Genomic DNA, 24,471 nt, shown 5'->3' with positions numbered 1-24,471 from the left:
TAATAATATTAATACAATAAATTAACTTACCAAATGTAAATATTTTAATTTAAATATTTAAATTGACAAACTAGTTTTCATTTATTTAAATCAATATATTTTAAAATATATTACAATTGAAAATAGAGAAATCGTTAATTACAAAGTTTTATTATTATTTGATTTAAGTATCAGTAAGTTAACAATAAGGTTTTAATTTGAATCATTAAATACGCGAAGCTTTAATTTTTATTTGTTTTTACAAAACTTTTCCTTACATTTTTTATGTTTCGTTTGAAATGACAGTTTGAATGTTTTCAAGAAACATGGAATATTGAAATGACCCCATAGTCAGATTTATTGTTTCCACTTATCTTAGCAACATCTAAAAGAAAACATAAATGCTTATCAACATATATGCTCCAAGCATTTGGCGTTGCCACACAATGTGAAAATTGAATAAAATATCGTTGACAATATCGTCTAAAATCGATATACATTTTTTTTTTAGAACAACTTACCAGTGTAGCCATATATTGCACACAATAATTTTCGATTGACAATATAAAGAAGTTAAATTTCATACCGCTGTTTAAATAACAAAAAAATCGTTACCTTAGAATGTAGAGCAACCAATTCGAAAATTTGTTGATGTTGAGAACTGAACATATCTCTAGTCCCAGTGTAACCAATACGTTAATGGTATATTTGTTGTTGGGAAAATAGTATATTTTGAAATTCAACTCACCACGAAAGACTTCAATGGGGAAACCAGTTCTGCAGTTATTTACAATTTTCAGTTCATAGACAAACGCAGCGCGCTTCTTTATTTCTTTAGGATGCGTTTGTGTACGTCGGGCGATTAACATTTACACATTTACATATATTCGTGATGAATTTATTTTGTTTCTAACGATTCATAGATGCGTGTGTGCTCAAATTGGTGTGAATTTAATTGATGAAATTGTGCCAGTGTCGTATGCAATTTTACATATAAACAAAATGTAAGATACATACATACATACATGTCTCATATAAACAAAATTTATGTAGTGTGTGCATATATAAATAAACAAAGTGTTTAAACAAATAAACAACAAAACTGAAAGCCCATGCATGGATTATATTGATATGCTTTTATGTATAAATAAACAAAATCATATATACAAACAAAACTTATTACACGAATATATATTGATGTATGTAGTTGTGTATGGTAAGTCTCGATATTCGATATATTTACCGCTCAGACACAGCTAAAGAATGGTTAAATGCATACACATCAATATAAATTCGTTATGTATGTGAGTATACACTAGCCAAACACGCATCTTTGCTTATCGTAAACATGTCGCATTTGTGAGTTACATGCATATTTGTGTATATGTATATACACATACATACTTACGTATATGCACAAGCTATTGTACATATGTATATGTGTGTGTAAGTGGTCTCTTCAGATATCTAGAGCAGCTTCATCAAGATGTTTAGCACTCATAAAAACATATAAACATACATATGTACATTCATAATTACATATGCATGTTTGCATATTAGATTTGTGCGTAATTTCATAAAGTTCATGCGTGCAACATTCAGCCAAACATACAGACGCGTGTTTGATATATTATGTTGCTACAATTCATACACAAACACAAATACATACCAACGTGTACACAAACTTACATACATACATACATATTTTTATGTTCAACACACACACGTACACACAGCTGTGTCTGTGTGAGTGTAAGTGTTTCTGTTTTTTAAAGCTGTACAAGGGGTGTGTGTGTGATCCCACAGCAAGTGTGAGTGTAATGTGGTGCGAGTGTGATGTGTATGTGTATCCGTATCCAATCAAGCTGGAAACGAAAGGATTTTATTCATTTGTGTGCGTGTGCGAGTGAGTGTATGAGTTTGGCTGTGTGTGGCGCACATTTGTGTGAATGTATTGTGTATGCTACATTTGTGCCCATCCAGCTTTGTTTCACTGCTGCTGCTACTGCTCTGCTGCTCTCACTGCTGCTAATGCAACAGACGCGACGGTGTTCGATGACCAAAAGAGTCTTACATACACACTCACATTCACACATACATGGATTGTATTTAGTCTGCTTGTGTGCGTGTGCACATTTTGAAATTATGTTTTATGCGTGTTTTCGTCGTGTTACCGGGATTAATTAAAACGTAGATTTTAATGAATTAGTGTATTTGATTTGCTGTGGATGGATAGCGATTTAGCAAACAAGCGGGAAAATAATTTGGCTAGCACAAATACATCCACACACACCCACGCACACACAAGTATGCTCCCCCTTCATAACTGTTTAAAATGTTCAAATGAGTGAATGTAAATATGTGTGAGTTTGTATTTACAGGCAATTACATGAACATGAACACTTCGCTAACAACGTAAAGTTACCCCAGACAAGCTCAGCATTGATTTTTATACCCTGTACAATGGGTACAATAATCACTCATCTCTTATTTGTTATTATACCCTGCATTTCACTACATTCAAAAAGGGGTATGCCGAAAGTAACCCATAAAATACCCTATGAATAGCCTTAATAGGCAACAACTATTTCATAAAATACTGATGCGCAGCTCAAATATGTTCATACCCTTTTATTGGCTTAGTCTGGCAACTCTCTGCAAGTCACTTTGGATGTTAGTAATTAATGCATGAAAGAGGGTTTCTCTAAGAGTTGCCAAGATAACGTGTTATCTATCTCTTTCTAGGCGTACTTCTGTTGCGCTCCTCGTAACAGCTGCCGCTTAATAGTTTCAAATTTTAATAGCATTTTTACAGGTAGCAAGCACTTTGTTGACCTGATAGACATTGGGAAAGTTGACCTTATGATACTGAATATGAACTAGAAATGAATCATGTAGTGAATTTGGAATGTAACGAAATTAATGCAGAGGATTAAATGAAAATAATAAAAAACTCATTCCTTGTTCTTGCAGTGCACTTTATTGTGATTACCGTGAAATCGTATTTAACTGAAAATAATTCCCAAAAGATCGCAGAGTGCTTTATTTCTTTGGGATCATAGAAAGAGATTGAGGAATGAGTAGATTGAAAAATTCAGCCAACTCGAAGTGAAATATACCCTCGAAAAATGTACGCAATTATTATGGATGATCTCCCGCTGCTGACAATGATAAAAGAATATTCATCATATTACTGAATTGCACCGGATTCCAGTCAATCAGAGCAAAGAAACCAATAAGAATCGTTGTGTTGAAAATAAATACCAGAAACTTGCCATTGCAACAACGCGATAAAATGTCATTGGTGGAAAGGAAACATTTTCTACAGTGGACTGTGGTAATGACGTTTGTGCTGCTTTCGGTGTCCGGTCTAGATGCAGTATCTAGCTTGCAAGGTGTGCCGACTTGGATGTAAGTATACCTCATTAATTAACATAATTAACTTTCATTTTATGTCGCTTCAAGAATCATCTACAACGCTTTCCCAGCAGGTGTTGTACGTGGCAAATGTGTTTCTTGGTTCTATGTTATGTACACACTTATAGTTGTATATAATGTTTATTTATCTTATTTAGATTTGCTTATTTTTTTCTATACGTCATTTAAACTGAAAGCCTAAATATTGTTATTAATAAATGTTCCAATCTAACAACTTGTTGGAATCAACGGCAAATAATATGAAGATAATATGCTTGACCAATTTTCAACATGTAAACTAGGGTCAGAATAATAAATAATATGCACATCCTATAGATAGAGCAGATCTATAGATCAAAACATTAGTAACACTTTCTTGTAGATTCGTAATAAAAAAAATAGATAGCAAGAAACAAAATTTTCCGAATTTGCCCTATAAAATTATTATTATTTTTTTATTAATATCATATTCAATTCTAATGAAATAACAGGGGAACATTTAGAATGCGGGATTTTATCAAAATCTTTTTATTTGCTGTTTTTCGTTTATTTCTTTAAGGAAATATGTTACGAAACACATTTGTGCTTGCGGTTTTAATTCCGTTTTGTTTATTAGTTGACACACATCATTATTATAAATGATCTGAGAAAAACGTCGCGATAAAATTTGTGAAAAAATAAAATGCTTTGAAAAAGCCCTCAAATTTTAATTTTAGAATTTTATTACAAAAAAGTCGCAATTCGTATGTTTGTTATATATTTTTCATAAATCTGCTTCAGATAATTATTATGTAGTTTCATGACTTGTAGCTGACATAGAACTCTTGAGTGTTGAGCTAACATTTCATGTTTTTGAGTATGTTTTCTTCTCCAGACCCTGAGCGTAGCTTTGTTTTGTATAAGAGAACCAGAAAAAAAATCTATTTTTGCTTATATGGGAAACACTCGATTTTTGGGGTTTGGCTCAAAATGTTATACACTTGCAGTAGGTATATTAATTTTTGTACAATCGTTCTGTACTGAAAACACAATTTTGTATTAATTTAGGTTTTGTATTTGTTTAGAGCAGGACTAAATGTGTCGAATAATTTGATGAATATCTGTTTCCACACGATTTGCTTCTGATTCATGCACAGTTGTTAATGTAAACTTGTAATAGGCGTCGATGTGGTGTATTGACTCTGCCGAGAGTATTTAGTTTCCGGCATCTAAAGATGTCTGTACCCTCATGTTTTATTTCAAATTCCTGAATGCTGACGTGCTCGCCATGATATTGATAAGACTCTGAGTGCTGCTGCCTCAAACTTTGACTCACCATGATGATGTTTGTGTGTTCATTGTTGTTGCTCAGTGTATTTTTTTTTGCGTATGAGTAGAAAATATATAATCTATGGTTGTGACTGACTGTAGCTATTTTCGAGGATTAGTTGAAAATCTCGACTTATCAAGAGCGGCAGTAGCAGCAACATCAGCAGCAGCAGCAGCTGTACCACAAGCTCGAAGCAAGCACACACATTGCGGACATAATAATACTATATATACTATTTTGGGAAGAGATCAGCTTCAGCTCTTGGTGTATGCACTAGGAATAATTTGAAATCAGCAAGCAGGCAAATAAAAAGCACATGTTGCAAAGACTACTACTACAATAGCTGATAACACGCGAAGTGGATTGAAGTGAAACTAAAATCATAATCGTCGCAGTTCAACACTCTCTTGAACCTGATTTGTTTGCTTCATCAATGAATTCGCACAAGTCCAAAGCCAGCATGGCCCAGCTGAACAGTATTCTCTCGAGCCTGCTGCTGTTGTCCCTCTGGTTGGCATCTTGCTGCGCCGTGTCCAGCACTTGGGGCAACATTTCCAATTCGGCGCAATTGCTGCATGTGGAGAACGTGTTGAATGGTTCCTCGCCGGGCAAATATGTGGATCACGAGATTAAATATCCGACAAATGTGAGCAGAACTCAATCGTGGCATTTTATAATGCGTTGTTTCATTTGATGTTTCATTCAATGTAGTTGTTGCTTGTTGGTGTCATCGATCGATCGAAACAGTTTTGTGTTCGTGTTAAAGCGCAAACGTCAGCGTGAATTTCTCTTTTTCTCCATGTGATGAGCGTATATCATAGATAAATGATGCTCTAAAGTATATCTTAAAGTAACTTGATACAAGTATAATTAAAAAAAATGAAAAAACTTAAGTATATCTTATATTGTATTCAATATATTATATTTCCTTGGCGCAAAACGAAACAAAATCTGAATATGTGTCTCACATGTATATATACTCCATATCATATCATCAGCATTAGCACATATGCATGTAACATTTGTACTAAAATTGCTTTGTGATAAGAAACAAAATTGATGATGATCAATCAATAATTCGGTTTCCACACACTTTAGGGAATTGGTAATGGTCGTATCATCTCGGGCATCCGGGCATTTGACCAGGTGACAAACAACACTGGAGGCCATGCTACGATTTACTCTGGAGGCCCCGGCTTTAATTTTGTCCACATCAAACTACAATCGCAGTATAATTATGGCTTAATATTTCGCGTTGAGATCTATGGAAATTGAATTAACCCTAACGAATTACAAACAAAAAAGAAAATAAAATATATAACTAACTAACTAACTATCTATATTCTATAATAAACAACTCGAGATGCGAGCAAAGAGTTTGTAAACAGTTGACTAAGTTAGTTGATTAAGTCTTAAATGTACACACGATTAAATAAATATCCATAGACGGCTGATTTTAGCATCGGTTTGAATTATTCCCGAATATTGTACAAGTTGTTAAGTAATCTTTTTTAATGCTTTAATAGTTAGTCAATCAATAAGTCATAATCAGATTGTAACTATTTTGAAAAAAAACACTTTTAGAGTTTTAGCAATCTTTTTCCAGCATCTTTGTCTTTGTATTGAAGTGTCAATGTGCAGCTTCCGTGCCTCAGAATGAGCGCTAATAATTACTCAACTAAGGAATTAGGCAAAACAACAATGGACCGAAGCTGTTCCCAAAACAAGCAAACTTATGTGGGACTTTTACCAAGTTTTTCCCTCAACTTTTTGTATGAAATTGAACTGCCAAAATTGCAGATTTCTTGCAATTAAATATGCATTAATATAGAAGTCAATTAATCAATCAGTGAATAAGTTAATCAGTCAGTCATCACTATAACAGTAATTCCGTCAATCAGTCAGCCAATTGGTCAGTCAATCAGACACTCAATCAGTGAATCAATCAATAAGTGTATCAGTCAGTCAGCCAGTCGTCAATCAATAACTGAATCAGTCAGCCAATGAGTCAGTCAATCAGTCATCAATCAATCAGTGTATCAGTGAGTCAGTCAGCCAATCATTCAGTCAGTCAATCAGGCATCAATCGTTAGTCAATCAGCCTGCAGATTGCTGTTGTGAAAACGAAAAATAAATCAACAGATTTTGTCTAGATATAATATAAATACAAGTTTATTATGCTCCCCAGATCTCGATCTGCGACTTAATACCAGCTCCCAGAGCGGAAGTGAATTTTACAGTCACTGTGGTGGCGCCCACGCCGCCGGATGTGATCTCAGCGGTGGCGCCACGCTTGCGCTTCAGGTCGGTAATGCGAATGTAATCGATAGTCTTGGCCGTGCCCGCCTGGGTGAGCGTGTATGTCTTTGTAGTCGTCGACAGCAGCGACTTGCGTTTGGTGATTGTTTCCTGAGCGATGAGTGTGTCCGTTGTGGCCTTGGTGCCCCAAGTGTAATCGTTGCCTTCACCATCGCCGCCAAGAGCGCTAACAAGACAGACGAGTGTGCCCAGGAGCAGGATAAGGCGCAGACTGCGATTCATTTTTGTGTGTTGTTGTGTGGTTGTGTTAGGGTTAGAGACAAAGTTCAACTGTTGGCCCAACTGCAACTGTCCCTTGTTTTTATACAGCAGACGGAGAGAGAGAGAGTGAGGGAGAGAATCGTGTGTGCAGCAGCAGTCTTGGCCTAGTTTGATAATGTAATGGCAACACCTGGTTGTCTAGCGTCTATCTATTGCCAAGATACAGATTACATTCGACACAACATGCGCATGTTGAAACAGATGTAACTGTAACTGTTCTTCGATGCGATGTCTCAACAGTCAGTCAGGAAAAACCAGTTTCGTCAAAAAAGCAACAAAATTAAGAGAAAAACAATTCAATGTCTCCACCTTTTGTTTTCCAATATGAATCAAACACTAATTGCTTATTATGCAAAGCAAAGAAAGTGATGCACTTTCTTTACTCTCCTCGCAGCTGTTGCCAATTTGAAAATGCTTTTCCCAGATGTGGGAAAAATTGTTCCGAATTTTGAAACAGCTCTACTTAAAAATCAACATAAAAGTGCGCTTATTTGATTAAGGATATTTTTAACGGACCTTTGACTTTATTATTAATGCACTCTGACCATTCATTTTCATCTTTCCGCAGCTCTTTGGGACTTAAGTCGCCATTCATTGAGTTCGGCGCCCAGGACGAGCAGCTGGCCAACACGAGCATCCCGCTGAACATCACCAAGGATGAGCAGGCCTATATGCATCAGGAGGGACTGCGCAAGCTGGGCACCTTCATCAAGCCCGTCGATCTGCGCGACTCGGAGACAGGCTATGTGAAGGCGGATCTCACCAAGAGACTGGAGACGCCCACTGCGCAGGCACGTCGTGTCCATCCCATACAGGAGGAGATGGATCAGAAGCAAATCATCTTGCTGGATGAGGATACCGATGAGAATGGTCTACCGGCCAGTCTCACGGAGGAGGATCGCAAGTTCATTGTGCCCATGGCACTGAAGAATTCCTCGCCCGAGTTGCGTTGGGGTGTGCCCGCCAAGACGCCCGTCTTTTCCAGTCTGACGAGCGCAAATCCCACGCGTTCGTCGCTGCCAACGGCCGCAAGGAGGCGTAGCACTACTACGCACACCAGCACCACAATTGCACCGGATCCCACTTCGAACATCGATGATCTGAAGAAGCACATTCTCTTTCTGCACAACATGACGAAGAGCGACAACAATTTCGAGTCGAAATTCGTTAAATTCCCGAGCTTACAGAAGGAGAAGAGCAAGCAGGGTGGCGGCGGCGGTGGTGGCAGTGGCGGATCTTCCAACACGAATGCCAAGCGTCCTCAGCGACCTGTGCTTCAATATGCTGCTCCCATTGCTCCGCCCACGCGCAGGGTGCCGCAGGGAGCGCATACGCCAGGCCAAAAGCCTTTCGGTGGTTACTATCACAACGAGGATGAGTCGAACACCTTCGTGGATGTGGTTGGCTCATCGGATCGCAGCAAGGAGCGCACCAAGTACGAGGGTGTGCCTCAGGTGCATCTTCTGGGCGATGACGACACGTCAACAACGACGTCGTCGACCACAACGACAACAACAACGTTAGCTCCGCCGACCGAGTCGAGCTCCAAGCGCACCACAAAGCGTCCAGTTTGCCTGCGCAATCCCGAGTCACCGAAATGCGTGCGCCAACGCCAGCGAGAGGAGCAACAACGTCAGCGGGAACGAGATGAATGGTTTCGCGGTCAGGCGGAGTTTATGCGGCCACGCTTCGAGCCCATCATACAGACAATCAATAACACAAAGCGTTTCGCTGTGTCCATTGAAATACCCGATTCCTTTAAAGTACATTCCGATGCAGCGCCTCCCGATGAAGCGCCCGATCTCCAGACGCTCTCACGCGTCAGCCGAAGCTCACAGCCGAAGCGACGCAACATTGCAGCGGCGTCGTCGTCGGCGGATAAGCTGGCGCAGTCGACAGGCAACTATTTTGCCCACGACATCATCATGACGTCGGCGGGCGTAACCGATGGTCGTGAATTTATGCTCGCCAATGTGCATCAGTTTGGCATGCTGCCCCCTGAGCATGAGAACGAAACATTGCCCGCCCCCACAGCAGCGTACTCGGAGACGATCAATCTCAATCCCGACAACTGCTACACGGTCGAGGGTCTCTCCTATGGCCAGAAGAAACAGTGCGCTCTGCACACGAGTGTGATGCCCGCGATAAGTCGCGGCGCACGCGCTGCCATACAAGTAAATATGATACACACTTTGAGTAACTACATAACTAATCTGTACTTTTCTTTATTTAGGAATGTCAATTTCAATTCAAAAATCGTCGCTGGAACTGCAGCACTACAGACGATGCCACCGTCTTCGGTCCCATGACTGGCTTGGGTAAGTTGTTGATAACTCCTCTGTACTCGATGGCTTTGTTAATGTTTTCACTCATTTGCAGGCACACCGGAGATGGCCTTCATACACGCGCTGGCGGCGGCGACTGTGACCAGTTTTGTGGCGCGCGCCTGTCGCGATGGTCAGCTCACATCGTGCGGATGCTCGCGCGGATCGCGACCCAAGCAGTTGCATGACGACTGGACCTGGGGCGGCTGCGGTGACAATCTCGAGTATGCCTACAAGTAAGTGTTGCCCTACACAGGCGGGATATTCAATTAGAGCTGACAAACATTTGCATTTTCAGATTTGCTACAGATTTTATTGATGTGCGCGAGAAGGAGACGCGTCGCGGCACACGTGGAGCGGGAAATCCGGAGCGTCGTCGCAAGCAAATGCAGGCCGACGATGCCAAGGGCGGTGGCAACTCTCAGATCAACGAGGATAGCGTCAAGAGTACGAAAGAGACCAAGTCCAAATCGAGCCACGATGGCAAAAATGAGACTGCGTCATCGGTGATATCTGATCTGCAGAGTAAGACAAGAAAAAAGGGCAATGATTCGTCGTTATTGCCGTCAGTGGCGTCGTCATCGCTTGCCCCACCTAAGCAGGAGTCCAGTGATGAGAAGGACGAGCCTCGTATTAATTCCGAGGATTTAATAGAGCTGCAAGAGCGCATCACTAAGGAAATTCTAAATTCCAAGTTAAAGGAAAACGATATGATCGAATTGCAGGTGAGCGCTGTTCGAATATTCGCATTGAGCTGTAGATACTCGCCAGCAATTGTAATTGTTAAGTTACATTAATATTATTGTGATTATAAATTGCAAATCATGATGGAAGAAGCACTAAACGGGGACAATTGCGATCCTAGAATGTACAATTTATATTCACATAAATGAGCTGAGTCGCCAATTCTGTCTCCTCTTTTTACACTCTCGTGTATATTGATGATGCGCTTGGGAACTGAATATATCGGACTAATAAGTATGATAAACCCATTTGCAACCAACACTTTCAAGTACCCTAATCCTTCAAAGAAATGTGGAAGTGCCATTCAAGCCAGCTTCCAAATGAGATATTTTCTAAATTCGATATCAATGAATGTTTCCATCACGTTGTGTCTGTTTCTCCTCTAGTGAAATTTCAACCCGACTGACTTTGTTCTATTGCCGTTTGTTTACTTATGTATGTTTGGCTTTTCGTTTACAATAGGAGAACATCAATCGTGAGATTTTAAACTCGAAGCTGTTCAACGGAGAGGCTAATGGAAAGCGTCGCAAGCGCAAGCGCAAGAATCAACGGGCCGTTAGTGGAGAGGCGCCTGTAATGTCGAATGCTAACATCAAGGCTAGAAGTCTTATGAATCTACACAACAATGAAGCGGGCCGTAGGGTAAGCTACCGAGAAGGATTTGCTTGTTGCTCAAAAAATGAATATAACTAATGATATTTCTTTCTTTAGGCCGTTATTAAAAAAGACACGAATTACGTGCAAATGCCATGGCGTTTCAGGCTCATGCAGTTTGATCACGTGCTGGCAGCAATTATCTTCCATCAGAGAAATTGGCAAGTTGTCTCAATAGTAATTATTGTCCTAAATATTTATTTTGTATATTCACCTTGGCAGGTGACTATTTGCGTGAGAAATATGAAGAGGCTACTGAGGTGAAGCTGAATAAACGCGGACGTCTTCAGGTGAAGAACAGCCAGTTTAAGGTGCCCACCGCGCACGATTTAATCTATTTGGATGAGAGCCCGGACTGGTGTCGCACCAATCGTCTATTGCAGTGGACAGGTGAGGCATTTGATATACGCGTTGTTACGTTGTTATTCAAGCTGTTATTGATGTTGTATTTGTTGCTCCTAGGTACGCACGGTCGTGTGTGCAACAAGTCTTCGTCGGGTCTCGATGGCTGCGGCATTCTGTGCTGTGGCCGAGGCTACAACACCAAAAATATCATCGTTCGCGAGCGCTGCAACTGCAAGTTCCACTGGTGCTGCCAGGTTAAATGCGATGTATGTACAAAGGTACTCGAGGAGCACACATGTAAATAGGTTTATTCAATGATAGGCAGCACAGAACAATGTCCATACGATCACGATTCGCAGCTAAACATAAATTAAAACAACAAAACAAAAACATATTTATATATATATATCGATTTAGAATATTATTTATTAAAATTAATTAAGTTACGTGAGGCTGTTGCCTAATGGATTTTATTCTTAACTTAAACCACAAACACACACACATTTACAGAAACACAAAAAAAGGTTATTATTCCATAAGGTTTAATTGGCGTCCATGTTGTATTGTACATACGTAATACTTGTACATCTTATAATTGGACCAATATATAGTACATACATACAAAACATATATACGTACTTTAGAGCAGTAAACAATTTTTGTTAGTCTTTAGTGCAGAGGGAAATAAATCCATTTTTGTCGTCATTTCTCAAATTTGAATCCCTCCCAAATGAAAACAAACCCAGCAGAGGTTTTCCTTTAATCGAAGTTTTTCGTCACGTTTATCTAGTTTTAAATTTTGCCATTAGTTCTAGTTTCCTTCAACATGTACTTGTTACAACGTGACTAAATTCGAAAACCATTTACTGAAATAATAAAATTGAAAAGCTGCATTCACAAATACAAATACGACGAACACTGATTTGTATAATCATTTCGCCAATACTCATCGGAATATAGTAGATTACGTGCTACCCATTTCTGCATATTGAATGTGAATTCGATTCTTTAAACACAAGAGCCTTTATTGACGATTACGTTTATATAAAGTATGGTAGGTTTATGAACTGTGTGTCTTTGGTGTTTTTTTTGTTTTGTAATTCATCTTAGTTGCAAATTAATGAGGTACATCACTAACATCGGAGGGAATCGCCGGCAACGGATCACTGGAAATTCGTTTCGTTCGCGGCGTAATCTGTGCATATCTCACACTGCCTGTATCAGATTTGTCATCATCAGTAGACCTTACGGGCGATTGATAGATATCGAGTATCTCGCTGCCCGGATGACTGGGTGCTTCCACTTCTGGCACTTTATCAAAGCTTATGTATGTCGGAATGATCTCATACAGATTGGTGTCCATGTAGCTGTCGCTGCTCGCAAGGCTCTCCACAGAGTTTTTCCGTGATATGAAGGAAATTGATCTGAATAAAAAATAACGATTTATTCGATTTATGTCGGAATATTTGTCGAATTATTTAAGTAATTATTATTAAAACGTTAACATTGTTTTTTTTTAATTCCACAATTTCTATTAAATTAAAGAAAACAATTTAATACTATTTGAATGTTAAATTGAAACATTACTATACAAAAAAAAATATTCTATAAAATTAAAAAAACAAATGTCAGCTAGTTTGAAATTTTAATGCTTTATAAATTGTTTGACGATCTGTACTCACCTTTGTGCATTAAGCCGCGATATCATGCTTTCTTTATGGTTCAGATACTCGGCTGTATCGGAACGCGGCAACACGACGACTTCGCCAGATTTGAACTTTGGCATGATGACTCTTTTGCTGCCCTTCAGCAACATGGGCTTTTGCTTTAGGACCAAAAACACTGTCGCTATGCCGATGAACATGAATAAAATGACGCCCAGAACCATCACAGAAATACCCTTTAAATGAATTATATTACATTAATTTGCTGCCTATTTTCTTATCATATATCAAATATACTATATTTATTGAATATTTACTTTTGCACGCACTCTTCTCGATAACCATGTAGCGTAATGTGTGTTTAAGTTGCTGCCGATGTGAACGGACTTGCAACTGAAAGGTGACACAGCATTCTGATTGTCGTCGACCAAACAAAATGTATACGCCACGTTGGGCACCAGTTGGGTCACAATGGACTGTAGCGGCATAGTAAAGTAGCAGCCAAGACCAAACTCATCCGGCAACATTTCCATCATGTAAAATTCCTTTGTTGTTTTCGAGAACCAAAATATACCAAACGAGCTAGAGCTATCCCGCTGATCGACCGATATTTTTACAGTGAGTGCGCCGAATTCACGAGGAAAGAAGTAAATTTGAGGCCATCGAATATTCTGACTCTTTGTCTGATTCGATACTGTGCATTCCAGTGGCACTATTTCACTAGGTTTGACAGTTCCGGCTGTGGAAATCGTTGGAACAAAAATAATTTGATCTGTTGTGGATGTCGCCACAGTTGTTGAGGTGGTTATTAACTCCGTGCTGTATGTTGTTGTTGTTTTTGATGTTGTAGTTGTAGAATAGCCAACTGTTGTGCCTTCTTCTTCCATTATATTGCAGATACGCTCATCAAACACAAAGTAATTCTGATATTGTTCTGGTGTTGAGCAGAGTAGATCATACTTCAAGCTTTGATATTTGAAAATCTCATTCATTTCAATCTGCAGCGCGCAATCGCAATGCCAATTATTATCTTCTGCAATTACTACCAAATTCGTCGAAATGTCGCTTATACCGAATATGATTTTGGAGATTGTCATTAGTTTATTGTTTGATATATCCAATAACTCTAAATATTTCATATCTGCAACGATAAATTTGATTTAAATATTGATAACAAATTATGAGTAAAATGCGCGTATGCCAACACTGTAAAATGTACCGATAACACAACATTGTATATCGATATATGCAATGCAATCTATCGTTACGTTATACGGCGTTGGAGGCATTTTGAAAAATTAGCTAAGCATAATATGTAAAATATAAATAATTACCTTGAAAAATATAATGAGGCAAATAAGAAATATTGGAGTTGGACAGAATTAACTTCTCGAGCATAGTTAATTTCCTGAACGAATCGTCCAGCAATTCATCACCGAAATTATTGTAACTAAAGTCCGCATTAGTAACTGCTGCAAGGATTGGATCCGTTGCAGTTAAATTGCGCACACAAGTGATACCAGTGCGTAGTCGTAGATATTGTATTTGAAATTGAACAATATCCAAGAAATCTGGGTAGACATTTTGTAGCGGCACTTTATCCTGCATTATTGAAATGCCCTTGAAATAATGGGTTATGTTGGTGAAGAACGCCTTATCGAGTTTAACCAGCTGAAGATCTTCCAACATTATTTTCTTGAATATTCCGTTACCGAATGCACCGCTTTCGATAGCAGTTATATTCGAGATGCCAATGTAAATTAACTTTACTTTATCGGTGAATTCGCCTAGAAATCCCACTGGCACCACAGCATTCAGAAAATTGTAGTTGTAGAGATGAAGTTCGTCAATGACGATACAGGAACTCTGTTTTGATTTTAAAACAATATTAATTAAACAATTATTTGTATAGATAGTGCTGTATCCGCTAGAAATAGTTTATTATATAATATTATGTCGACTGACGAGTAAACTCTTAATTTCTATACCCGCTACCCGTCGCTCACTACCCGCTAAGATAGAAGGGTAATATAACTTTGAGCCTGCAGAAAATGTTTGTAAAGTGCAGAAGGAGGTATCTCCGACCTCATAAAGTATATATATTCTGGATCAGCGTTAACAGCCGAGACAATTTAGCCATGTCCGTCTTTCTGTCTGCCCGTCCGTTCGTATGAACACCAAGAGACTAAAAGAAATATTGAAAAAAATTTTTTTGGCAGCCCCCTCCGCCCTTATAAATCGAAAAATAGTCGAATAGCAAGTGTGCTATCAAAATTGTAGAAGGTTTTTACTTTTGTGTTTGTATGGAAAAAAGTCTATACTTTGTATTATTCGGTATATTTTTGAATGTAGTCAATAAATATACCAAATCCGGTACATATTAGTATTTTAGTATATTAATTCGGTATATTTTAAGAATATTATCGCATTTGGGTTTCTTTTATTGAAAATGGGTAGCGGGTGTCTGACCGTCGAGCACACTTTACTGTAGCTGTCTATCTTGTTTTTCTTTTACTGATACTCACATCATCCAACAATGCATTTTTTATGTCTTTAACGATTTCACTCTGGCGACCGTTGAAACAAATAATTCGGCACTGGACCTTTAGGCATTTTGGTGGCGCACTCGATACAGCGGCTGTATCCATATTGCCGAGATAAGAACTGTCGCATAAAAACAGAGATTTCCATTATTCAACAACATTGTGCATCCATTAGTGGAACACGATAATAGTTGTTATCGCCGCGGTGATAACGGCGCACAAAAACAGTATACAATATATACAATGATATATTCGAATATTTATACTCATTTCAACGCCAACAAAAATCGATAATGTCGCATTATTTATATTTATTTATATACCTTAAATTGCCCATCACTTTCTTAAGCACTGTGACCGCTTGACTTATATCGCTTGTCTGTGTTTCAGATTTATTCAACCAATTTGTGCTGTTGGAGGCCATGACGGACAAACCAGTCCACATCAGGCACAAATAAAATAGGATTAGATATCCCGATGGATTTTGTGACGAGAACATCAGCATTACGAAACACATTTATTTTGTTATTGCTTGCAGATCTTAAAAGCAGCTCTCTTTATCTTGACAAGTAGTTCCATTTAGGCGAAAATGAACGAAAACAAAATCACAATTATTATATAAAGTTGAAAAGTGGAAACGCGTCGAGTTGTGACCAAGTAACTTCACGCAACGAATTCTAAACGCAGACTGTGTGTGATTCAGCCTAATGCGTATGCTAATGGCACAACATTATTATCCTTATCAGCGTATTAGCCAGAGTAGTTCAAGAGCTTTCGATTTCCCGATAAGCTGCTTACACCTGCAACTATGTACACGTGTATCTTCCAATCTATATATGTATATACTCATGTACACTTGAATGTCTGTTATTCGCGATGTTCGTCGACGATCCAATTAAGGATAATACAAGATTCAATAACCTTTATAAAACAGTGACAAATGGTACGATAATGACGTTAAATATAGTATTAATTTAATATTATTTGTGTTGAATTTTAGTATAGCAAAGTCCAAAATAGTGTTTTCCGCAAATACGGGCTACGCTAATAGGGTAAATATAACTTTGTGTAAAGAAAGAAATACTTCTTAGCAGACAGGATTTATCTCCTCTAGGATTTCTTTTATATTTGCAATAAGATCACACAATTCGCTGCTACTCAATACATTTGATATATAGATTGTATTGAAAATTAGCAGATTGGTTAATACAAGTGTACTTTACTTTTCATACTGATAAAAGTCATAGGAATTAAGATCATTTCTGAACCTTTAGCTTGGGGTCCATGGTCTCCGAGACCGTGGAGTTACGTTTGGGCAGAGGAGGCGGAGAGCCAGGTCTGTCCATGCATTTGTTGATTGTGCAACTTTCACTGGGGACTTTTTTGAACTGCTTGGGCATCTCATAGTCGATGGTCTGGAAATTCATCGGTGTGAAAGGCTCTTCGAAGCAAGTGGATGGCGAATGCAAATTAACTAGGCTAGGAAGGCTAGTGTCGTATATCTTCGATGAAGTTGCTTCAGCGAATCTGCAAAAAGAGTTCAATTAATGGCTTATTCTGAAAATTCGCACTTTACTTGCTTTGTATTTCTCGAAGAGCTCTTGCTAAGCGGTGTTTTGATGTACTCTGAATCGGTTATGGTTGAGACATAACATGCTTTCTCCACTTTCTTCACGACAAGCACGTTCTTGGAACCCTCTAACAGATTCGGAAAGCTCTTCAGGCCCAGATATGCGAATATAGCTCCGAAAATGGTGGAAACGAAGAAAATCAGACAGAGCATCGCTATGGTAAATTGCTTTTCGCTCTCGGCAATCCAAACGTCATCCGAATCGTCAGTCTCTCTAGTCTGAGGCACATGCAGAGGCTGACAGAGCAGTGGAGATATGACCAAGCTATCCGAGGGCATCATGCAGAAGGTATAGGTGTGATTCTGTAGTAGGGGATCGACAAGTAAATAAGGTTCCTCGTACTGCATGCAGACGTAGTCCGTGCTGGATGCATTCCTTATCAATCCGCCATCCCATTCATCCGAAAACCAAATGATGTTCAGCTGATCCGCGCTCACATATCCCTCAATAGAAGCGCGCACGCTGCGATTCTCATAGAGTTCCAAGATCAAATCGTAGACTGGTGGCTCGAATACAAAGTAAGAATCGGTTACCTTACTGTTACTACTTCGCTCGACGCGTTCCTCGGCATACTGCCGCGTGGTCTTCTCGTAATCGATAGCCTCCGAGCAAGCGAATTGCAATATGGCTCCATAAGTACTCGATTTGGTTGGCGACTCTGTGGCGATCTGGTGGGAAAATGTAGACTCTGTGGGCAGGTCCAGCTCGTCGGCTCTGTCAGCAACAGTTATTTCACTTGTTGTGTCCGAGGTAAAGTTGCCAGGCAATTCACTATCCTGAACACATTTTAACTCATCCGAGTCGATATCGTCAAAGAGTCTACCATATAGATTGTAGGGCAGGCGACAGTAAGGAATGCTTATGAAGAGACTTTTATTTTTATTGTAAAAATCGACCATGGAACGCAGTTGGCAATTGCAGTTCCAGTTATTGGGCTCCAGTTCGAGTAGCAGTCGCTTGCCGGCGATGCGAAGCACGTTCTCACTCATCTGCGTAAGCAAATTATGCTTGAGGTCGACGAACACCAACTTGTCAGACAAATCCTCAAAGGCGCTGTCCTCGATCGATGTTATGGCGCAATACTTCAGGAGCAAATATGTCACATTCGGAGTTCCACTGAAGAGACGCTTACTGAGCGGCCCAGTGAAGATGTTGTGACTCAGATCGAGGTGAATTAGTTTCTCCAAATAGATGTTATCGAAGACATCAAGTTGGCTGTTGAACGATATTCCCGCATTGATCCTCAGATGCGTCAAAGTCACCTGAACGGGCTGCAACAATGTCATGCTGATGTCCGGCAGGTGAAAGTCAATTTCCAGCTTCCTCAGCGAATACAGGCCAAGTAGTGCTCCATTGCTGAGGTCCGTCAGCTTTAGATTGGACCAATTCATGTGGAATACTTTGGCAAACATTGCTGCTGCGAATGCACCTGTTTTGATTTTATCAATTTCACTTTCCGTTACAACAATTTTGAGGACTGTGGCATTGGAGTCAATCCATTTGTTTTGCAGCGTCAATCCGATTTGATTGGCGACTATCAGCGAGGTGAACACTTCGCACTTGCTGCCACTCATGGCCGTGTCTGCCTCTGCATAAAGATCCTCATTGTTGGCGCATGCAATGCGGCAAGATAATTCTTGACAACCGCGTCTACCCTCACTTATCTCAAAACCATCCGACAGTTTTCTGAAAGAAGTGTGTTACAATTTACAGGTTTATTATATTATATTACTAGTTTTTTAAATTTACCCAAATGTTTCTAATGTGAAATTGAAATCAGATTCCATTTCTTCGCGGCTCAGACTGACTTCCACTTCGGTTTCCATTTTAACCTCAACACTGGGTCCTTTTATCAACCATATTACCATGTAGATACCAGCAGCAATCAGACATAGTCCGAGGCCAACAATTAATAAAATGCAAATTAAATATTTATTTCTCGCGTCAACATCCTTTCGGTACGATTCTTGAGAACTGCAATGAAATAAGTTGGCGTATAATTAAATCGCTTTACTTATTATTATATAACTTTTTAATTTTTGTGAATTTGTATCAAGAATTCATTTATGAATTTTGTCTTTTGTCTGATATTCGACTTTTCAGGAATTTAGAAACATTTGTATTATCATTTTAGGATACTTGCTAGTTACTTCTTTGCTTTTGAACTTCAAATTTGATATTTGACTTTTTAGGAATTTGGATTATTTAATTAAGAAACATTTATGTTCAATTTGTATTTATTATAGAATGTTAATTTATGGAATTATTTTGGCACACTTTCTAATTGACACAAATCAATTAATATAAATTGTAAACTGATGTCAACAAGTTCTCCAACGACGAGACATTTATTTTCTGCATTGATTAAACTGGAAAAACTGCTACTGTTGCAACAGCATGTGTCTAGAAAATCAAGTATATGCCGCTAATCTTTTCACTGTCGATGCTAATGAACTTGCAAATTTCACTTTTGTTTAGTTAGCGCCATCTGTTGTTCGCATGCGAAAGAAGTTTGTCTCCTTTAAATGCATTTGGATACTTATTTGCGACTCTTAAATGATGGCTTAAAACATAGTATTTACCCTATTGGGTATTTTAGCAATTGCCATATGGTCTCTTCAATTTGAAGAGTATTCAATTATGCACACACTTTTGCTACTCTCCACATTAATTATTTTGCTAATTTGCTAATTGATGGCGATATCGTCTATCCACATTTAAAAGATTGTGTCATTTTCATTTTATTTTGCAATTTACCTTTGGGAGAGGCTGTCATCAGCGACGAGTTTCTCCTTGCGATACCTGCTTTTCGGCTGCATTTCAATGACGGAGCTGAAACACGACTGTCGAGCAAATTTGATACTCCAATTGAGCAAAGTGAATTCGCATTAGATTTGGGCTTATCGGTGGCATCAGTTGTATTTGCTGTTCAGAGATAATACGCTTTTAGCTTATCAATCTAAATATGGCAGTGATAACTGCATAAACTAGATACAATATAATATATTATATATTTTTCTCTGTTTATTTCTATATACTGCGAGAGGTATTTATACTATGATCAAATTAGTTCCTCGTATAAATCAAAACTTGCGTAGGTGTGACCTTTTGGATTGGGGGCGGGGGGAGCGCTTTCTTGGGGCGGAACATTGTATTTATTGGACTCGGTTTGGTAGAGTTTCGTCTGCTCCAAATGGCGGTAGTACGTCATGTAATCGCCAATCGCATCGCCGTCATTCTCCTTTCTATAAGGCAGACCAAAAATTAATCACTTCTTTGTTGATTAAAATCAATATCGATCTGCTTACCTTATCGCACTGTATATATTGTGTTCATAGTTCTGCGGCAGTAGCAGCATTGTGAGTGAATCCCGCGCCGCACGCTTCAAGCGTTTGCTGCCACACAGCCAACTCGGACGATGCCACAGAATGGCGTATGTGGCGCCTCCGCCGAGTGCTACAAACAGCAAAATTCCCACAGTGCCCAGACTTATAATGAGCACACTGTTCTCCTCAAACCAGGATGATCTCGACACAACCGTTGTGCAGTGCAGCGTATGATGTGATAGACAATTAAGTGGCGATGTTTTGTTGTCTTGCAGCAAACAGAAGACGTAGGATGTGGCGCAGCTCAGATCGTTCACTGTTATCGATATATTGTCGGTGAATTGCACACTCTTGTCTTCCTTCTCCACACAATTGATGTCATTCTCATCGGAGAAGTAAACCAAAGCCCAATCTTCAAAGTCAACTTGGGTAAGAATAATGTTAATTGTAGTCTCAGCTTGATCCACAATTGTTATTGCTGCATTGCAGCTCATCGATAAGTTGCTAACGGTATCTTTAGCGGTGTTCAAGCACTTGATATCCATAGTGTCTGATGAAGGCGGCGTATCATCTATCGCAGCAGTCACTGTTGTAGTGTCGAGGGGCACAGTTGAGCCTGAAGTGCTCTTGCTCTGAAATTTAGGTGTGTCTTCATCAGAAGCACTTGTTACAGAATCCTCAAAAATAGCACGTTTTGCAACAGCTACAGTGCTTGCTGTCAGTGTTGTCGCAGTCTTACTGTATTTCGCGAGCTTCAAGTGAAGAATTTTGTCCATCGGATTCGTTACAATCTGAGCGTTTAGTCTAAGCAGTTGGTTTCCACTGAGATCTAAGAACTTTAGTCTTCCAAAGCTGTTTGCGTTTATGTCGAAATCAATGCCGTTAAATCGACAATCAGCTAAGCTTAACGATTTAAGAGCTGGCATATTATTAAACCAACCAGTTTCCAGTATTTCCCCGAAATTATTTCCTTTAAGATCCAAGCTTTTTAAACTGGTGTAGATTGCAATGCCAAAGAAGTCGCTTGGTTTGTAAATCGAATGACCACTGTACAGCTGGTGAATTGTTGCTGCCGTGAGATTGTTGGCGAGGGGCGTCATGAAACTTTCGCAATGCATTGATGTCCTCACATTGATTAGCGTAAAATTGCGAAGCTCTTCAAGTCCTTGAAATGTGCTTTTTGTTAAATTTTTGAGTTCCGTGTTAACTAGCTCCATTTCAAGCAGGCTGCGTAGATTGGGTTGATTGAATACATCATCCATAATATAGTTTACGGAGCAATTGATAACCTCTAAGCTCTGTAAGCTGTATTCAGTTGTCAAAACCTCGCTGGAAATAATTCCTTCTGGAAAGTTGTAGTTCTCAAGTCGAAGCAGTAGAGAATCCTTCCAATTTGTATTCATTAGTAAATTGCTCACGTTTTTATCGCAACTATTGTCAGCTGTGCACCATTTGGCAGACTCCACAAGGCTGGTATTTGTTTGTGATTGCTCAGACGAAAAGTCTATGTTGCAGACGATCAAGAGCAAAACAAAGGCTATGGTCAATGGAATCACAATATATTTCATCCAACGTATGCGACGCGGTTGATAGAGATGCTCCGTTCGTTTTGTGTTTTCCTCATTGTTCAGATCAAAGGATTTGGATTTAAACATGTTCATTCTTGTTTGTATCAATTAAAAACTAATGCGCGTGTCAACTTGTCAAGTTGGTTCCCGGCGTGAACTAATCAGCTTTTCCATTTGTGTGGTTAATTTATCAAATTAGCCATGCTCATTATCAGTGAAACGAGCGCAGCATATTATTATTATTAGATATTATGAAATTGATTAGATTACAATCTACTATAAAGCAAAATAGCCAATTTCCAGATTTATTGATTATAGGCTGAATAATGGGCTTCGTAACTAAATTCCTACTAGTAGCGAAAAATCAACAGCACGTGTCGCAAGTGACCTTCTGTATGGACAACCTGTGTCCACTTCTGGTGGAGTGTTTAAGATCTACCATAGAATATCATATATGTATATCATTCTTCATACATACGTGAAATAAATAATATTTAATATTAAATAAAAGCCATTCTAATGAAAATCGAATGAGTCAGAATTTATTGTTATTATTAAACGGATTTATTGAGTGAAATAACAACAAAGAATTTAGTACGTTACAAATATTCCTAAAATTAAATGTATATTGTATAAAGTTATGTATAATGCCGGCAATATACCAATACATCCAAAAGATGCATAAAAATTAATATAAAATAATATTCAATGTACTATGATTACCGTAACGAAATAGTCCAGACCCAATGATCCTTCAAATTTTAATTCAGCTCTGGAACTCAAGCCATAGCTCCATGGTATTTTTCTTTCGTAAGAGCTCCAGCTCGAACTGCTTGTTTATTACTTTTCACTGCTTTGTCGCGCACTGCTTGAGCTAGTGTTATGCCAGAGTGAATTGCACATCCATAGCACACACTACACTGATTTATCGATATCGAAAGATGACGATAATTCAAAGTACAAGCTGGAAAAAAATGGCGACACTGCGTGTGCCATTTGCCATTCACATGTTACTATGACATGTTCGACTAATTGCTCATTAGCGGTGAGATTTGCTGTCGGCCAGCGTTATCAAATTGAAGATGCGTTTGCCCGCTAGCCATACTATTGAATGAAAATACGAATTCATTGCTAATTTAATTAGCTAGATGTAAGGTTGTATTTATAGAACTTGGCACCCAGTCGCCGCCGCATTTGCAGGCGTACTAGTTGCAGTCCCACATTGCTACGAAAACTGCTAGATTATTGCCTCACCACACGTGAGTGGAAACGTGTTCTGGCGCAACGGAATGATTGCAATTTTACAAGTATTTATTTTTTAAGAGACTCGTACCTAAAAATACACAAAACATATGCCGAACGTCAAAGCGTTTGAACCTCTTGTATATGGCATTATAATTGATTCATCGTGTATTTATTCACTTACACTATTCGCCGCTCTCTTGGCCTTTCGCTCAATTGAGAACACTTCGTTTTTTCCGCAACACTTTTACTTGATGGTTTATCAATGGGGAAAATACCAGGTGCACCTTGTCTTTTGAACCTTGACAAATAAAAGAAGGAAGCAAGGCATCATGCTGCTATGTATGCTTGTAAAATAATGAATACACTTTTTGACATTCTCAAAAGAGCCAGAAGAACGGATAGAATCGCTTTCTACGTGTATATAGTCGCTTGTGGCTGCTCCAATCGTTTGGCATATTCATATAATGCGGCGCACAGCAGCTCGAACACATTTGTCAAAAAAATAAAATAAAGAAAAGCAAATATGTAGTAGAATGAAAAGAAAAGAAATACGATTTTAAATAGACTTAGTGTAGTGGCTTGCTCTTGACCACCAATTGCTCTATTTAATTGAATTTACAGTCGCTTTTGCCGCACATTATCCGAAAATTAAATATTGTTTTAAGTGCTTAGACAGGGGTATTTATTATGCTATAATACTAAAATGCTGTCTGTACCTTGTGTACGCGCTTTGATAAATGGAAGAAATGTATTATTCGCTCGTCATCTTTGAAAAGATCACAGAAAAGACCAACAAATTAATTGTATATGTTTAAAAATGCACGAATGAGATTATGCTGAGATAATTATTGTGTTATCTCTGGGATAATTTTCCACTATACGCTCTGACATTGGCAATTGGTAATCTACTAAATAGATTCTTGTTTAATCATTTGAATATTTTGGGTGTGATTTTCAATTAAATGTTACCCTGTAAGCCTGTAATTTGAAGGGCATATAAACTATTGATGTCTTTTGTAGCAATTTGAAGATGCTTGCATTCTTCTTAGGGTATCTAAAGAGTAGAGCATTGTCATAGCACGCATCGATAATTTGGCTGCATCACTGAATTACTATGATCTGCTTTAGTGCCGCTTAACTTT

General features: G+C 38.8%; 6 protein-coding genes and 1 long non-coding RNA gene across 11 annotated transcripts; 2 read left to right on the top strand and 5 right to left on the bottom strand.

The window, feature by feature from the left end:
• Window positions 1-101: 101 nt before the first annotated feature.
• Window positions 102-809, bottom strand: LOC132793936 (uncharacterized). Its single transcript, XR_009633177.1, has 3 exons — window positions 728-809; window positions 501-567; window positions 102-364 (listed from the first exon to the last, which is right to left on the bottom strand). It is a non-coding gene; the product is annotated as an uncharacterized LOC132793936 (long non-coding RNA).
• LOC132793930 (protein Wnt-5) lies at window positions 799-12,366 on the top strand. Of its 2 annotated transcripts, XM_060804094.1 has the most exons (10): window positions 800-983; window positions 2,953-3,390; window positions 7,854-9,459; window positions 9,519-9,603; window positions 9,665-9,845; window positions 9,908-10,334; window positions 10,816-10,996; window positions 11,067-11,168; window positions 11,230-11,397; window positions 11,470-12,366. In XM_060804094.1, the coding sequence occupies exons 2-10, from the start codon at window positions 3,275-3,277 to the stop codon at window positions 11,655-11,657; spliced, it is 3,054 nt and encodes a 1,017-aa protein (XP_060660077.1). In that variant the 5' UTR covers window positions 800-983; window positions 2,953-3,274; the 3' UTR covers window positions 11,658-12,366. The 2 variants fall into 2 exon arrangements, with proteins under 2 accessions (XP_060660076.1, XP_060660077.1); XM_060804093.1 differs by lacking the exon at window positions 11,470-12,366 and having other exon boundaries at window positions 799-983; window positions 10,816-10,995; window positions 11,065-11,168; window positions 11,230-11,358.
• Window positions 4,816-6,182, top strand: LOC132793935 (probable salivary secreted peptide). Its single transcript, XM_060804107.1, has 2 exons — window positions 4,816-5,351; window positions 5,804-6,182. Exons 1-2 carry the CDS (start codon window positions 5,139-5,141, stop codon window positions 5,978-5,980), a joined length of 390 nt encoding a protein of 129 aa, XP_060660090.1. The 5' UTR covers window positions 4,816-5,138; the 3' UTR covers window positions 5,981-6,182.
• Window positions 6,843-7,297, bottom strand: LOC132792115 (uncharacterized). The gene has a single exon (XM_060801350.1). It carries the CDS (start codon window positions 7,244-7,246, stop codon window positions 6,881-6,883), a length of 366 nt encoding a protein of 121 aa, XP_060657333.1. The 5' UTR covers window positions 7,247-7,297; the 3' UTR covers window positions 6,843-6,880.
• On the bottom strand, window positions 12,357-16,430 carry LOC132793932 (uncharacterized). Its single transcript, XM_060804100.1, has 6 exons — window positions 15,883-16,430; window positions 15,542-15,680; window positions 14,351-14,882; window positions 13,334-14,157; window positions 13,035-13,252; window positions 12,357-12,776 (listed from the first exon to the last, which is right to left on the bottom strand). Exons 1-6 carry the CDS (start codon window positions 16,074-16,076, stop codon window positions 12,470-12,472), a joined length of 2,214 nt encoding a protein of 737 aa, XP_060660083.1. The 5' UTR covers window positions 16,077-16,430; the 3' UTR covers window positions 12,357-12,469.
• Window positions 16,431-16,652: 222 nt separating this feature from the next.
• On the bottom strand, window positions 16,653-23,697 carry LOC132793931 (uncharacterized). 4 transcript variants are annotated; one of them, XM_060804098.1, is made up of 5 exons: window positions 23,511-23,697; window positions 22,808-23,417; window positions 18,940-19,164; window positions 17,140-18,876; window positions 16,653-17,086 (listed from the first exon to the last, which is right to left on the bottom strand). In XM_060804098.1, exons 3-5 carry the CDS (start codon window positions 19,056-19,058, stop codon window positions 16,816-16,818), a joined length of 2,127 nt encoding a protein of 708 aa, XP_060660081.1. In that variant the 5' UTR covers window positions 19,059-19,164; window positions 22,808-23,417; window positions 23,511-23,697; the 3' UTR covers window positions 16,653-16,815. The 4 variants fall into 4 exon arrangements, with proteins under 4 accessions (XP_060660081.1, XP_060660079.1, XP_060660078.1 ...); XM_060804096.1 differs by having other exon boundaries at window positions 22,808-23,697; XM_060804095.1 differs by lacking the exons at window positions 22,808-23,417; window positions 23,511-23,697 and adding an exon at window positions 19,948-20,135.
• LOC132793933 (uncharacterized) lies at window positions 20,236-22,359 on the bottom strand. The gene is made up of 2 exons (XM_060804101.1): window positions 20,499-22,359; window positions 20,236-20,435 (listed from the first exon to the last, which is right to left on the bottom strand). The coding sequence occupies exons 1-2, from the start codon at window positions 22,175-22,177 to the stop codon at window positions 20,252-20,254; spliced, it is 1,863 nt and encodes a 620-aa protein (XP_060660084.1). The 5' UTR covers window positions 22,178-22,359; the 3' UTR covers window positions 20,236-20,251.
• Window positions 23,698-24,471: the final 774 nt, after the last annotated feature.

The sequence above is a fragment of the Drosophila nasuta genome, chromosome 3 (assembly GCF_023558535.2).
Source record: "Drosophila nasuta strain 15112-1781.00 chromosome 3, ASM2355853v1, whole genome shotgun sequence".
Taxonomy (NCBI): Eukaryota; Metazoa; Arthropoda; class Insecta; order Diptera; family Drosophilidae; genus Drosophila; species Drosophila nasuta.
This window is presented reverse-complemented; position numbering and strand designations above follow the sequence as displayed.

Bases quoted from the DNA above. Each gene is read 5' to 3' on its own strand.
- LOC132792115 (XM_060801350.1), bottom strand. From the start codon at position 7,246: ATGAATCGCAGTCTGCGCCTTATCCTGCTCCTGGGCACACTCGTCTGT.
- LOC132793932 (XM_060804100.1), bottom strand. From the start codon at position 16,076: ATGTGTTTCGTAATGCTGATGTTCTCGTCACAAAATCCATCGGGATAT. The intron at 14,883-15,541 runs GTGAGTATCAGT...AAATCAAAACAG, and splicing joins AAAATGCATTGTTGGATGAT to AGTTCCTGTATCGTCATTGA. The intron at 14,158-14,350 runs GTAATTATTTAT...TTATCGTTGCAG, and splicing joins GCCTCATTATATTTTTCAAG to ATATGAAATATTTAGAGTTA.
- LOC132793933 (XM_060804101.1), bottom strand. From the start codon at position 22,177: ATGAACATGTTTAAATCCAAATCCTTTGATCTGAACAATGAGGAAAAC. The intron at 20,436-20,498 runs GTAAGCAGATCG...TCTGCCTTATAG, and splicing joins AATATATACAGTGCGATAAG to AAAGGAGAATGACGGCGATG.
- LOC132793935 (XM_060804107.1), top strand. From the start codon at position 5,139: ATGAATTCGCACAAGTCCAAAGCCAGCATGGCCCAGCTGAACAGTATT. The intron at 5,352-5,803 runs GTGAGCAGAACT...CACACACTTTAG, and splicing joins AGATTAAATATCCGACAAAT to GGAATTGGTAATGGTCGTAT.
- LOC132793930 (XM_060804094.1), top strand. From the start codon at position 3,275: ATGTCATTGGTGGAAAGGAAACATTTTCTACAGTGGACTGTGGTAATG. The intron at 3,391-7,853 runs GTAAGTATACCT...ATCTTTCCGCAG, and splicing joins CAAGGTGTGCCGACTTGGAT to CTCTTTGGGACTTAAGTCGC. The intron at 11,169-11,229 runs GCAAGTTGTCTC...TCACCTTGGCAG, and splicing joins ATCTTCCATCAGAGAAATTG to GTGACTATTTGCGTGAGAAA.
- LOC132793931 (XM_060804095.1), bottom strand. From the start codon at position 20,009: ATGCAGCCGAAAAGCAGGTATCGCAAGGAGAAACTCGTCGCTGATGAC. The intron at 18,877-18,939 runs GTAAATTTAAAA...CACTTCTTTCAG, and splicing joins TTCACATTAGAAACATTTGG to AAAACTGTCGGATGGTTTTG. The intron at 17,087-17,139 runs GCAAGTAAAGTG...CTCTTTTTGCAG, and splicing joins AGCTCTTCGAGAAATACAAA to ATTCGCTGAAGCAACTTCAT.